This window comes from Octopus bimaculoides, chromosome 7 (assembly GCF_001194135.2).
Source record: "Octopus bimaculoides isolate UCB-OBI-ISO-001 chromosome 7, ASM119413v2, whole genome shotgun sequence".
In the NCBI taxonomy this organism is placed as follows: domain Eukaryota; kingdom Metazoa; phylum Mollusca; class Cephalopoda; order Octopoda; family Octopodidae; genus Octopus; species Octopus bimaculoides.
In genome coordinates this window covers 3,252,895-3,267,000 of record NC_068987.1, presented here as the reverse complement: position 1 = coordinate 3,267,000, position 14,106 = coordinate 3,252,895, and the positions used below count along the sequence as shown (strand labels likewise).

At 37.1% G+C, this 14,106-nt stretch overlaps 1 protein-coding gene across 2 annotated transcripts in view; it reads left to right on the top strand.

Annotated features, from left to right (window-relative positions):
* The window catches only part of LOC106871585 (acetyl-coenzyme A synthetase, cytoplasmic), a 37,204-nt gene that overhangs the window by 20,326 nt on the left and 2,772 nt on the right, over nt 1–14,106 (top strand). For both annotated transcript variants that reach the window (XM_014918095.2, XM_014918094.2), the window contains exons 5-15: nt 6,443–6,518; nt 7,343–7,463; nt 7,923–8,050; nt 8,490–8,682; nt 9,653–9,786; nt 9,943–10,075; nt 10,583–10,639; nt 11,645–11,728; nt 12,069–12,177; nt 13,065–13,264; nt 13,980–14,025. In XM_014918095.2, coding sequence (XP_014773581.1) covers nt 6,443–6,518; nt 7,343–7,463; nt 7,923–8,050; nt 8,490–8,682; nt 9,653–9,786; nt 9,943–10,075; nt 10,583–10,639; nt 11,645–11,728; nt 12,069–12,177; nt 13,065–13,264; nt 13,980–14,025 — 1,281 coding nt within the window. The remainder of the gene's footprint in view (nt 1–6,442; nt 6,519–7,342; nt 7,464–7,922; nt 8,051–8,489; nt 8,683–9,652; nt 9,787–9,942; nt 10,076–10,582; nt 10,640–11,644; nt 11,729–12,068; nt 12,178–13,064; nt 13,265–13,979; nt 14,026–14,106) is intronic.

Genomic DNA, 14,106 nt, shown 5'->3' with positions numbered 1-14,106 from the left:
ATATATATATATATACCACACCCACTACACTCTCAGAGTGGTTGGCATTAGGAAGGGCATCCACCAGCTGTAGAAACTTTGCCAGATCAGATTGGAGCCTGGTGCACCCTCCTGGCTTGCCTGTCCCCAGTCAAACCATCCAACCCATACCAGCATGGAAAGTGGATGTTAAACGATGATGAAAAATATAATATGGTTTTTTTTTTTAAGTATGGAATAGCTAGGAGGGCCCATCCGAGTAGAATAGGAACCAAAGGGGTCCCTAGGTAACAAAATGGTTGAGGGTGAGGAAGAGGTGGAATAAATTTCCCTCTGTTTAGAGGAACCAGACTGTGTTAGTGAATGCATGAAGAAACAAATGGAACATCGTTAATTAAAAAGTACTTTTCATGCTTGATGAGCAGAGTGTGACCAGCAGCGGGAGCAACATTATGTGAGGTGAGTTGAGTGCAGCACTTGGGGGTTGAACTTAAGAAACTCTTGCATTTGGTTGGCAATTTATGGACAACATTTGTTGATATGTATATATATATATATATCTCACATGATCAACCAGACTATATCAGATATTGCTATACCTCACTGGTCACAATGCACTTTACATTGCTTTCAAATAATGTCACTCCACTTCTGCTACACACACACACACACACACTATATATCATCATCATCATCATCACCGCTTTCCATGCTGGCATGGGTTTGACTGTGGACTGGCGAGCCAGAAGGCTGCACCAGGCTCCAATCTGACTTGACTGAGTTTCTACAGCTGGATGCCCTTCCTAATGCCAACCACTCTGAGAGTGTAGTGGGTGCTTTTACGTGCCAACGGCAACGCTCAAGTGGTGTTTTTTATGTATCACCTGCACAGGAGCCAGTCCAGTGGCACTGGCAATGACCTTGCTTGATTGTTGTTTTTCACGTGCCACCAGCACAAGTGCCAGTAAGATAAGGCTGGTAACAATCACGCTCGAATGGTGCTTTTTACGTGTCACTGGCACGGGGGCCAGTCAGCAGCCCTGGCAACGATCACGCTCAGATGGTGTTCTTAGGGCTCCACTAGCACGGGTGCCAGTCATGCGGTGCTGTCATCGAATTTGATTTCAAATTTACTTGCCTCAACAGGTCTTCGCAAGCAGAGTTTAGTGTCCAATGAAGGAAAGATATGCATAAGTGGGCTGGTTACGCCCCTGGCATAGGCTACGGGTTATGGTCTCACTTGGCTTGCCAGGTCTTCTCAAGCGCAGCATATTTCCAAAGGTCTCGGTCACTAGTCATTGCTTCGCTGAGGCCTAATGGTCGAAGTTCGTGCTTCACTACCTCATCCCAGGTCTTCCTGGGTCTACCTCTTCCACAGGTTCCCTCAACCGCTAGGGTGTGACACCTTTTCACACAACTATCCTCATCCATTCGCACCACATGACCTACCAGCGCAGTCGTCTCTCTTGCACACCACATCTGGTGCTTCTTAGGTCCAACTTTACCCTCAAGGCACTTACACTCTGTCGAGTATGCACACTGACGTTACACATCCAGCAGAGCATACTGGCTTCATTCCTTGCGAGCTTACGCATGTCCTCAGTAGTCACAGCCCATGTTTCACTGCCATGAAGCATGGCTGTTCGTACACATGAGTCACACAGTCTACCTTTTATTCTGAGCGAGAGGCCCTTTGTTACCAGCAGAGGTAGGAGCTCTCTGAACTTTGCCCAGGCTATTCTTCTTCTAGCAGCCACACTTTTTAGGAAAGTAATACTTTTGACATTGAATATCTTCTATAGTCAATAATATATAAGTTATTTTCTGTTTGAATTCTCATTAACTCTTCCTGTCTTCTACTCATAGTTTATATTTAGATTTAATACTGATCAAATGACATTTCCATTGTGGCCTAAACAATTTTCTACTGAACAGCTTGGTTCTACACACCTCCTCTGTTTATTTGAATTAATCAGTAATAATTTAAACGGTGTAGGAATTTTTGCCATAAGCATTCTTCAAATTGACAGATGATTTAAGAAACAAAATATATTACATCTCTACTATGACCCAATAAATATTCTTCCTAAGCAGATCTGCTAAAATAACTTCCCTTATGCCTTATACTGGTCACATATTTTTAACTTTACTACTTTCTATCTCCCTTGAAACGTTTTCTATTCCAAGCCATGCAGTGTAGTTTTGAAAGGGATAGGATGATGCTTGAACTCTGTAGAATCATAGTTAATCAGAAATGGGACTGATTAATATGCATAGTTACTGCATCACAGATTTTTTTAATTTGCTAGATTATCTGAAAAACACATAAGTGAATTAAAGAATATATAATTCTCCATTCTTTGTAATTCTATTCTTTACTCTGTAATCTTATACTAAATGTATTTGGTATCTGAATTTTGGATTTACATATTGGACAGGCAGCAGAAAGAAATTTTATGATCTATGTAAATTAAAATGGCTTCTACTGGACAATTTAGCCAAGTTTGTTCCCTACAGAATGCTTATGAAGTATTCATCTGAATTTTTAATCCCTTTTCCATTGTGTGTATGTGTGTGTGTGTGTGTATGGGGAGGGAGAGAGAGAGAGAGAGAGAGAGATACAATGTGTTATCAGATTTTCTTGATACACATGTTGCATAAATCCTATTCTCTCAGTAGGCTGCCTTCCAATGATTGTCAGCTGTGTGCACATGGCCAGTGAGCAGCACAATGACAGCATGTATGCCTAGAAACTTTTTTCATGTTACATTTCACATACAAAACTGGCTGAAAAGCCCATCGTTGCCGGGCAACTTTTACAATCAAATCATCATCATCATCAACTTATATAAATTTGTGTTTATTTCCTGTCAGGCCTCCTCATCAGGACAGATTTGTGCAATGTTTTGCAAAAAAAAAAAGAAAAAACTTCATTGAGAGTTCTTTCCTTTTTAAATTATTTACATGTCAAATTCAAATTACGACAAATGTAAATAAACAAACGAAGTTTGCTTTTAGAAGCGTTGAGATGTCTTTTAGAAAGTTAAAGAAGTGATTTTAAATTCTCAATCGCAGAATAATGCTAATAATATAGCCTGAGCAGGATAAACTACCCCTATTTTGCAGAGAAAAGTGTAGGTGGCTAGCTGTGGACACGAACTCACTTCCCCGTGATTACATGTCACGACGCTTTGACCGATTAAGCTAAACTACCCACTACAAATTCCTCTGCAAATTAAGATATATAAATCTCGCTTTATGAGACGCTCTCATATGTTAAATTCAAATTACGACAAACGTAAATAAACAAACGAAGTTTGCTTTTAGAAGCGTTGAGATGTCTTTTAAAAAGTTAAAGAAGTGATTTAAATTCTACCTGAAATTTGGAGAAGGGATTCCATTTAAATACATTTTAAAACTGACTGTTTTGTATCAAAGAACAACAAACAGGTTGGTTTCAAAGCATTTAATTCTGTGGTGGGTTTAAACCTGCCTGAAACAGCCTCGGTTCTGTTCATTATTAAACTGGGATTTAGAAGGAAAATTGGTTTGAAATTTTGATAGCAGGTTCTAATTTAGATCATTTTAAATAGGAGATTGTATCCATAGAACCAAGGACAATTATAGGTGGATTCCTTCTTGATTTAAAACCATCAACTTAAAACCTTCATTAAAATATGTCTGTTTTCAAGCTTAATGAAAATAACAGGTTGTTTTTACTAAATCCTTAACTTTTGATTATTTTCAAAATTGAGACCAATAGGTTGTGTATTTCATTAGAAATATGATCACAAAAAGATTAATTAATTGTTTTACTAATTGAAATTTGTTTTTGTGTTTTGTGCATGAATTTCATTTGTTGAATATTGTTAATGTCTCATCACTGCTAATTAATTTGGTTCATTTTCTAGTTTGTTAACACTTCTATTTCTCATTAATTGGAAGATCTTGTGGTTTTGTGCATGCATTTCTTAATAAATAGGTTTATTAAAAAAATGTGTTTTGTCTTACCAGAGTTCATAATGGTAAGTTTTTGTGTATTGGAGCAAAAGGAATTTAGTTTTGTCCTTCTTTGTATGCTGTTCATTCTAGTGATTATTTTGGTATCTTTTCCCAAAATATTTCCTGTGAACATTGATCTTTTCATCTTGTGATTCCTTTGGTTCAACCAAAAATCACAGACCAAGAATACGGAAACTCTCATGGAACATATGGTCCTGGATATGAATATTTGCAGGGTATAAGGTGGCGAGCTGGCAGAATCGTTAGCATACCTGACAAAATGCTTCGCAGTAATTCATCCGTCTCTTCATTTTTCTCTTCATGAAGAGAAGGAAAGTGTGTCAGCCATGTTCAGTTAATCACTTGTAATGTCTCTCTCTCACGTTATCTGTATGTGTATATTTCTGTGTGTGTGTGTGTGTATGCTCTCCTCCAGTGCCAAAAACTACTATCACCTAAACAGGTTCAATATCCAGTCAGCCATGCCAAACATTCAATGCCGAAGCAGTAACATCCAGTCATCTCCTTCCAATAAACTGTACACTTTATATGAAACTAAAATTACATTGAGACTATTTTTAAAAATGAAATTATTGATTTTTCTTTTTTTTTCTCATCAATATCATTCATTAAATTTACTTGGATTTTGTTTCGAATTTGACCTAAATTTGCTTCGGGTGCTTTTTGTTGGATTTTTTTGTGTGTTTGGGTTTTGTTTTTTGGGGTATTTGTTATTTTTCTTCTCCCTGGTTACTTTATTCACTTCACTCGTTTCATTTTCTTTTCTTTGGTTTTTGGGTTTCTTTTTTCATTCTTCAACTTCTTGTTCAAAAATTTCTTCCCTCATAACTCTGTCAATATTTTCTTCACAAACTGGGAATTTAAAATTCTTGTTTTCTGAATAATGAAAAGATGTAACAACGAATTGAATAACTTCTTGGGAAAAGCATAATTGGTTTTCTTTTCACTGTTCTTCACAGCACTATAGTGCTTAGTCTGGTGAAAGGGTAGTGCCCATAATTTTGATCAGGGGTTGTGAGGTGAATGGGAGGGGGCAAGGCAGAAGGTATCTTCCAGTCAGAGATCTGGTCAAAATTCTTGCCATAAAATGAATTCCTCCATTGAATGTGCCCAAGGCCCCCTAAACTTGGTGGTGGGGTTAAACCGAGCAAAGTGGTAGCATTAAACCAGACCAGGGGTTGGTAGGATTAAACTGGGCCATGAGGTAAGTCTACCACTCAAATAGGGCACAATAGGATTTGAACTCAAAATGCAAAGCATCGGTACAAATTCTGAAAAACATCTTGAATGACATTCAGATAATTTTGATGTCTGCTGTCCTAGACTGATGCTTTATTTTATTGGCCCCAGAAAGATAAAAGGCAAAATAACCTCAGTGGGATTTGAACACAGAATACAAGGAGCCTTCGCTTCATCTTTCACCACTTTTAGCCATTCTTTCTCTTGCTTCCTTTCCTCCACTTCCTTCCATGTCCCTTGCCATCACCTCTCTCATCCACTTTCGTCTTTGCTCAGTACATGACTCAACTCTTTTATCCCATTTCTTTTCACAGTTTCCATTGCTTGTTGTATCCTTTCATTTTTTACAATTCAGTGTCTTCTTTGTCTCTCTCTCTCAACAATACTCTGTTCATCCATCAAATCATTTCTATTTCCATTCTTTCCAGCCTACAAGTAGATGAAGATGAAGTACTGTTATTCTTTCAGAAGTACTTTTATCTCTTATTCTTGTATACTAAGATTTTGACATCTGTTATTCCGCAAGTTTACCTTCTCATTAATAAATACAATCCTCAACACCAGCCATTTGTCCAGAAAACACTGTGCCACGCACGTTATTATTAGACCATTAAATAATCATATTCAGCAATATAAAGCCACTGACATTCTTCTTGCCATTGTTTACCATTATTAACATTAAAATATTCAATTGCTGGATCAGGTGATGAAAGCTGAGGAGAGAGTTAAAGCCCAACTAATTAGGGAGAGAATTAGCTTAGATGAGATGCAATTTGGTTTTGTGCCTGGGAGAAGCACCACTGATGCTATATTTCTGGTAAGGCAGCTGCAGGAGAGATACATAACCAAAGATAAACCTCTGTACTTGGCTTTTGTTGACTTGGAGAAAGCCTTTGATAGGGTCCCCTGATCCTTTATCTGGTGGTAAATACGGAAACTAAGGATAAATTAGTGGTTGATGAGAGCTGTACAAGGATGCTACCAGTAAGGTGGGGGTTGGCAATGAGTACAGCGAAGAATTCAGAGTACAAGTAGGGGTTCACCAAGGATTGGTGCTCAGCCCCAACAAGAACTATTATGAAATATTCATTATTAATTTATGTGTTCTATTGTGGTTTGTTTGAAACTTGGTAAATTGTTATTAAAATATAACAGACATGATGTGAAATAGTTTTTAAGTATCTCAGATGTTTGCTTTCAGATGGTATGTGGAGAGGAACGAAATTAATAAACTTGAAGAATATTGCTGATGAGGCCATCAAACGTTGCAAGGAAAAGTAAGGTTCATAAATATCTTGTGTGTGTGTGTGTGTGGGTGTGTAGGCAGCCAGTTGGCAAAGTTGTTTGAGCACCAGATAAATTGTTTTGTGGTAATCATTGTGGATCCTCTCTTCGTTCTGAGTTCAAATACCACTGAGAACCACCTTTGTTTGCAACCTTACAACTTAACACTGACGGAATAAGTAGCAGACTCCAAAAATAAGTTCTGAGATCAATTTTTATTGACAAAATCCATGCAGGTAGTGCTCCAGTATGTCCACAGTCGAATGAGTAAAAGAAATAAAAGAATGATATAGCATAGTCGTTAATAATAATAATAATAACAAGAGCACTCACAGAGTGCAAACCTCCACCAAGGCAACACCAATGTCCTGTCAACGATTAGCCAGAGATAATTTTTAAAATGAGAATATCTGAAATAAACTCGACTGCTCTCACAGAGGAAAATACTAAAAATGAACCCGACTGCTCTCAAAAATTAAGTGGAAAAAGAGGAAATATAATCCAGAATCCTTGTCTGGTACCAGATCAATCCCAAATCTAATCAGTTTGTGCCAGTCACGAGGCCAAACATCCCTGAAAGTTTCAACCGAATCCATCCAGTAGTTCTTGAGATATCTTGTCCACAGGCATCAAACTAGTAGAATCATTAGCCTGGTGGTTAAAATGCTTAGCAACGTTTCATTCTGATAATGGTGAGTCTATTGTTGTTGTCTAGACCTTGGTCAGCAGGTTTTCTAAATGTCTCCAGTATAATTTTGTTTGCAAAATACTTTTGTGAAGCACCACCATTTTACTATGATTGTTTTTGTTGTTATAGTGGCTACAATATTGATCATTGCATCGTTGTGCGTCACCTGAGTCCTAATCCGAATGAGTTGAGGAACGGAAGCAGTTGCACTCAGCAAATTCCTGCGAAACGGCCGTGTTATGATCTGAAAGTAAGTTAACGTTGGTTTCTTTGTCTTTTGCTCAAAAAAATGAGCTTTCAATGCTGGTTCCGGATTCTATAGAAAATGTTGAGATAAACTTCAAAATCATCATCAACATCATCATTTAATGTCTGTTTTCCATGCTGGCATGGGTTGGATGGTTTGACAGGAGCTAGCCAGCTGGAAAGCTGCACCAAGGTCCAATTGTCAGCTATTTATGGATGTATTTATACGCACACAGGGAGATTGTAAAGTCTGGGTACAGGGTTTTCTTTAGAAAAACTCATATTCAAACTGTGGAAGAAAAATCAAGAAATTTTAATATTTCTTTGTATCCAGACTTTATGGTCATCCTCTGTATATACATTTATTTGATCATGTATGTTTGTATATTTCTTTAAAAAAACTTCAATATTTGTTTCTAAAAAATGAAGCATTGCAATGTCAATTTTGTTTTGTTTTTAATAGATTAATTGGGACAGTAGTCGTGACAAATGGTGGCATGACTTATTGTCAACCAAAACTGATGAAGAATCAAAGAAATGTCCCCCAGTCTGGTGTGATGCTGAAGATCCTCTTTTTATGTTATACACAAGGTAGAGAAAACATTTTATACAGTTCTATATTTAAGAGATGAGGAATTATGTACGTTATTTACATTTGATGGATATTTGTCCTCATCTTGTTTACTGTTAACACAACGTTTCGGCTGATATACTCTCCAGCCTTCATCGGGTGTCTTGCGGAGGAAACTGAATGAAGCCTGTTGTATGTATGTGTATATCAGTGTTTGTTCCCCACTGCTTTTGACAACTGGTGTTTGTCTGCCTATATATCTGTGCACACCATAATGACAAGTGGGACAATGACTTAAGTATTTCAGGCTGCTAGCCTTCATCAGGCAATCTGATGAAGGCTAGCAGGTCAAAATTTCAGAGTCACTTTCAACCCTCATTTTGTAAAAGTATGATATATTTATGTGTGTGTGTGTGTGTGTTATATGACTTGTTTATTTTTTTTCACTTTCTCATTCAGTGGATCTACTGGAAAACCAAAAGGTGTCCTCCATACAACCGGTGGCTACATGTTATACGCTTACACTACATTCAAGTATGTCTTTGACTATCATGACGACGATGTGTTCTGGTGTACTGCTGATATTGGCTGGATCACAGGCCATAGTTATGTCTGCTATGGACCCTTGGTTAATGGATCAACAAGTGTGATTGTGAGCTAATATTTTCTTTATAAACAGCACATGGAGACGGACAGACATAGACACACACACACACACACACATATCTGTTTCTTGAACTTTGTCTAATGAAGATCCGAAATTATATATTTTATTGAGAAGTAATCAAACATAAATGAAGGTGTGTGGCCAAGTGGTCAGGGTGTTGCACTCGTGATCAGAATATAGTAGTTTCAATTCCTGGACTGAGCAGTGCATTGTACTCTTAAGCAAGACACTTCATTTCACATTGTTCCAGTCCACTCAATTGTAAATGAGTGACCCCTGTAATGGATTGGTGCCTCATTCTGGGGTGGGGATGTGATTTCAATGATTTCTATGTCATGGGAACTGGGTAACTGACCCCTTTGAGTTACAGGCCTTGAGACAGTCATGTCCAGGGGTTGATTATGATGTTCATGTATCTGACCCTTATTGTTTTTTAACTCCTTTCTCGAGCATGGCACAAACAAGCGTTCCCTTGATGTCTTCATCCAAGACCTCTCCTTCCAGGTGTGCTCACCTCTTTCTTGCAGTTATGCCAATACCTCTACAGAAGGTGTTTCTCTGTCATCTTTTTGACTTGGTTTATGAATTCCAGGTCAGCACCATCCTCGTTGTACTTCATACTGCTTTAGTGGGGGCTGCAATCCCTCAACTTATTTATTTCCAAAACTACTTTGCCATTTTATCTTCTGTTGTTCTCTTAAACAATTTTCAACATGAAGTCATACTTGTTGATCATGTTTAGTCCCTGGATATTCAAAATCCTTTTTAAACAGGTTGGGTCAATTATTTTAAGAATTAAATGAAACACATAAGCAATATATTTCATTAGAAATACGCTTATGAAATGGTTAAAACAGCTCCAATAAATATTACATTCACTTGTTTCACTGATTTATTTCGCTTTTCTCATTATTCTGGTAACCCTGTTCACTTTCATTTTATTTTTCTTCAACAGTTTGAAGGAGTCCCATATTATCCAACTGCTGGACGTTTCTGGGAGATTGTGGAAAAATATAAAGTTACCAAATTCTACACTGCTCCCACTGCTATTAGATGTCTGATGAAATATGGAGATGAGTTTGTTAATAAGTAAGATATCATCCGTTCACATTCTGTCATAATATTATTGAAAGTCACGATTGTAAGAGCTGATTAATTAATTCATTTTAACCTCCTAAATACTATAATTTGCAAAAAAAAAAAAAAAAAGGTGAAACCAAATATTTTCTCATTGATTATTTTTAGTCATGATGTGAGTTCCCTGAAGGTTCTGGGTAGTGTTGGTGAACCTATCAATCCTGAGGCTTGGTTGTGGTACCACAATGTGGTTGGCAAAGGAAAATGTGCTGTTGTTGACACTTTCTGGCAAACTGAAACGGTAAGTTCAATTGAGATTTCTTTGTTTGGAAATGAATATCTTATATCAAAGCCTAATCAAATACTTTCATGGATGTCTTAAGTCTTTACACATTTTCTTGTGACATAATACTTCACACATAAAACAATTTATCTGACACTTCCTCATAATATTCTTTTACAAAACATTTTACTTGCCCACAAAACTGAATAAAATATTGAATGAGTGAAATTTTCCCAGTATATATTTTGTCGGACAGTGAGAAGACATTTGTTTTAAAATCTGATTTGTGTTATGCAGGTTTTTCTTCGGATTGTCATATTTATGACCTGAATCTAACTTAATGTTTCTAGTTTTAATTAATTTACCTTCTCGTAGAGTAAATATTTATATATATATTTCGTCATCATTGTTTAACGTCTGCTTTCCATACTATAAAATTAAAACAGCTAGTTTTAATTGTCTAATTAGTTTAAACATTTAAATTTTTTAAAATTTATAATTTTTCACTTTTGATATTATTTCTAGGGTGGCCATGTGCTAACTCCTTTACCTGGGGCAACTCCTACAAAGCCAGGATCTGCTGTAAGTAAAATTTCATTAAGGAAACTATATAATTGTTTTGTAGCAAAGACTTTTTATATAAAAATGTTTCTTTTTGTTTTGCTGCAAAATAAATTTTCAGAAAATTTTCTCTTTCTTTAATTAAACAGTTTCCAAGAAAAGCCTCTGGGTTTTTTGTTTTTTTTTCTTCTTTTATGTAAGTATAATATCAGGAAGGGCATCGTTGCCATAGAAACAACCATGCCAAAGCAGACATTGGAGCTTGGTGCAGTCCTCTCGCCTGCTAAGCTCCTTTTGAGCCATCCAACCTGGGTGATATCACCTGATATTATTACATTGTCTTGCTGTTCCATTTTTCAGTCTGAATTTCAGGCTAAAGGACGAAGGAGAGATTAGTTATAAGGAGAAACACAAACGTGAGATATAGAAGAAAATATAATCAGGTTTCTATTGATAACATCCCAGAAAAATATAGAATGGAATATCTTTATTCTCTTATTGATTAAGTTAATTGCATTGACAGAATTATATTTTGCTAGTAGAAAAAAACCCATTTGAAATCTTGAGGCATATCGAGATTATTTTAGCTAAAATTTATGTTTCATACTGTGCCATGTAAAAAAAAACACCTGTGCTGATGCCACATGAAAAGCACTCAATACACTGTGAAAAGTGGTTGGTGTTAGGAAGGGCTTCCAGCCATAGAAGCCATGCCAAAACAGACAGTTGGAGTTTGGTGCAACTCTCTTGTTTGCCAGTTCCTGTCAAACCATCCAACTCATGCCAGCATGGAAAATGGACCCTAAATGGTGGAAGTAGCAGTAGTTGCAGTGTCTACTCTTGTTGTTCTTTAAACTAAATAGAATTATTTGAAATAACTCCATTTCCTCTGTTTAAGTAATGTGTTTGTCATCAGTTGTGAGAAGAAATGCTGATACAGTTTTGTTTTTTTTTACCTTTTTGGCTGTATTCATAAACAATGTAGCCATATATATATATCATCTTCAAACGTATTTCTCATTCCAGACTTTCCCATTCTTTGGAGTTCGCCCTGCAATTTTAACTGCTGAAGGGAAGGAAGTAAAAGGACCAGTTGAAGAAGGCTATTTAGTAAGGAAATGGTTTTTAAGATTTAAACTTCTGTTTTTGCTGTTGTTGTTGTGGTGATGATGGTGCAAGAACACAAAAAGTGGGAATGTTTTATTTCCATCAGAGTTAGTTGGGAGGCCCCACAATGTCACCCTAGAATTAATCACATCATCAAAATCTTGAAGCTGTGAGATAATGCACGATTAATTGACAACAATTTGGATAAATAAGCATTAGAATCGACAAAGGAATCTGAATGGCAAAAGGTTAAACGTTATATTAAGATTAGATGAGTGTTTGTGAAAAAGTGTGATTGAACACCGGTGTAATGAAAAATGATAATTATTCTTTAATTAATTAGGTTTTTAAACAACCATGGCCTGGTATGATGAGAACAGTTTATGGCAACCACGAAAGGTTTGAAACGACATATTTCAAGAAGTTTCCCGGATTTTATTGTACAGGAGACGGTAAATATAAATTTATAAATTCACTTCTTTTCTCTTTGTGCAGGATTGTTGTGTGGGAAATAAAATGTAGTTTTTGGGGAGGCACTAATAATGGAATTATTATAATGAATTTGAGTCAGTTCTGAGATCAATTTATTCAGTTTCTACGGAGTGTGGGATTAGGTCTTGTATATTTTAGTATTAGCAAGGGCACCCAGTTGTAGAAACCATGCCAAACAGACACTGGAGCACGATGTGGTCCTTGGGCCCATCAAATCCTTTTCTACTCTCAGCACAAGGCCTGATATTTTAGGTGAGAGGGGCCAGTCGATTACATCGACCCCAATACACAACTGGTACTTAATTTATTGACCCTGAAAGGATGAAAGGCAAAGTCGACCTCGGCAGAATTTGAACTCAGAACATAAAGACATGAAATACCGCTAAGCATTTCACCCAGCGTGCTAACGGTTCTGCCAGCTCGCCGCCTTGGGCCCAGTCCGACCCATGCCAGCATGGAAAATGGAAATTAAATGATAGTGATGATGCTGATGTTCATTTGCACTCATCACATGATGTCATGATAAGGGTACCCATGGATGCACATACACATGCATACATGCAGATATATATATATGTGTGTATATGACAGGCTTTCTTTCAGTTTCTGTCGACCAAATCCACTTGCAAGGCTACTTGGGGCCATAGTAGAAAACACTTGCCTGAGGTGCAGCACTGTGGGACTGAACCCAGTACCACATGATTGGGAAGCAAGCTTCTTATCCACCCAGCCATGCCAATTCCATCAATGTTTTGAAGTTTTATCTGTTTGTCAACCTCCTTCCATAATCTTGAATTAATTTTGTGATTTCTTATTGCTTATTTAATTTTTCTTTTTCTTTTTTTAGGTGCACGTCGTGATGAAGACGATTACATCTGGATCACTGGTCGAATTGATGACATGGTCAATGTCTCTGGGCATTTGATAAGCACCGCAGAAGTGGAAGCTGCCATTGCCGAACACAGTGCCGTTGCTGAAGCAGCTGTTGTGTCTCATCCTCATTCTGTGAAGGGTGAATGTACCTATGGTTTTGTCATCCTGAATGATGTAAGTAGCTGACATTCTTGCACAATAACACAGTCATCATCATCATCATCGTTGTTTCAGTGTCCATTTTCCCTTATTTCCATGGGTCAGACAGAATTTACTGAGGCAGAAGGTGAAATGTTAGCTCATCCTGTCACCAACCCTTACCTGTTTCCAAATAAGGTAATATTTTCCCATCACTAGACAGATTTTTACAGAAGACTGGAAACATAGAACATTGCTTGCATGATGGTGACGCTTGTTTACAATTCTCACATATCAAGGTGTCGCGCTCACACACACACATATGCATACATACACACAAACACACATACATAACAGGCTTCCACACAGTTTCTACGAACCAAATTCATTCACAAGGCATTGGTTGACCCAGAGTTATAAAAGAAAAGACACTTGCCTAAGGTGCTGCACAGTAAGACTGAACCTAAAACCACTTGATTAGAAAGCAAGTTTCTTAATCACTCAGTCATGTTGAGTCTTTCATATTTGCTCTAATTAAGTACCAGTTGCATATTCGGATCGATCTAATCAACTGACCCTCTCCCCCCCAAATTTTGGGCCTTGTGCCTAGACTAGAAAAGAATATACACGAACTATTTCACAGATAATTTTGATACTGTCATTCTTCAACATGGGAATTACATGTAGAATTTCTTTAATTTTCTGGGATTTTAATTTGTTTGATTTGATGATTTTTCAATTCGTTTTCCAGGGATTTGAATTGACTGAGAAATTAATCACCGAACTGAAATGCAAAGGTAATTAACTAAAAAGCTTTCCTAATGTATTCACATCATTAGTCTAAACATATATGTACACACACAAACACACATACGCTA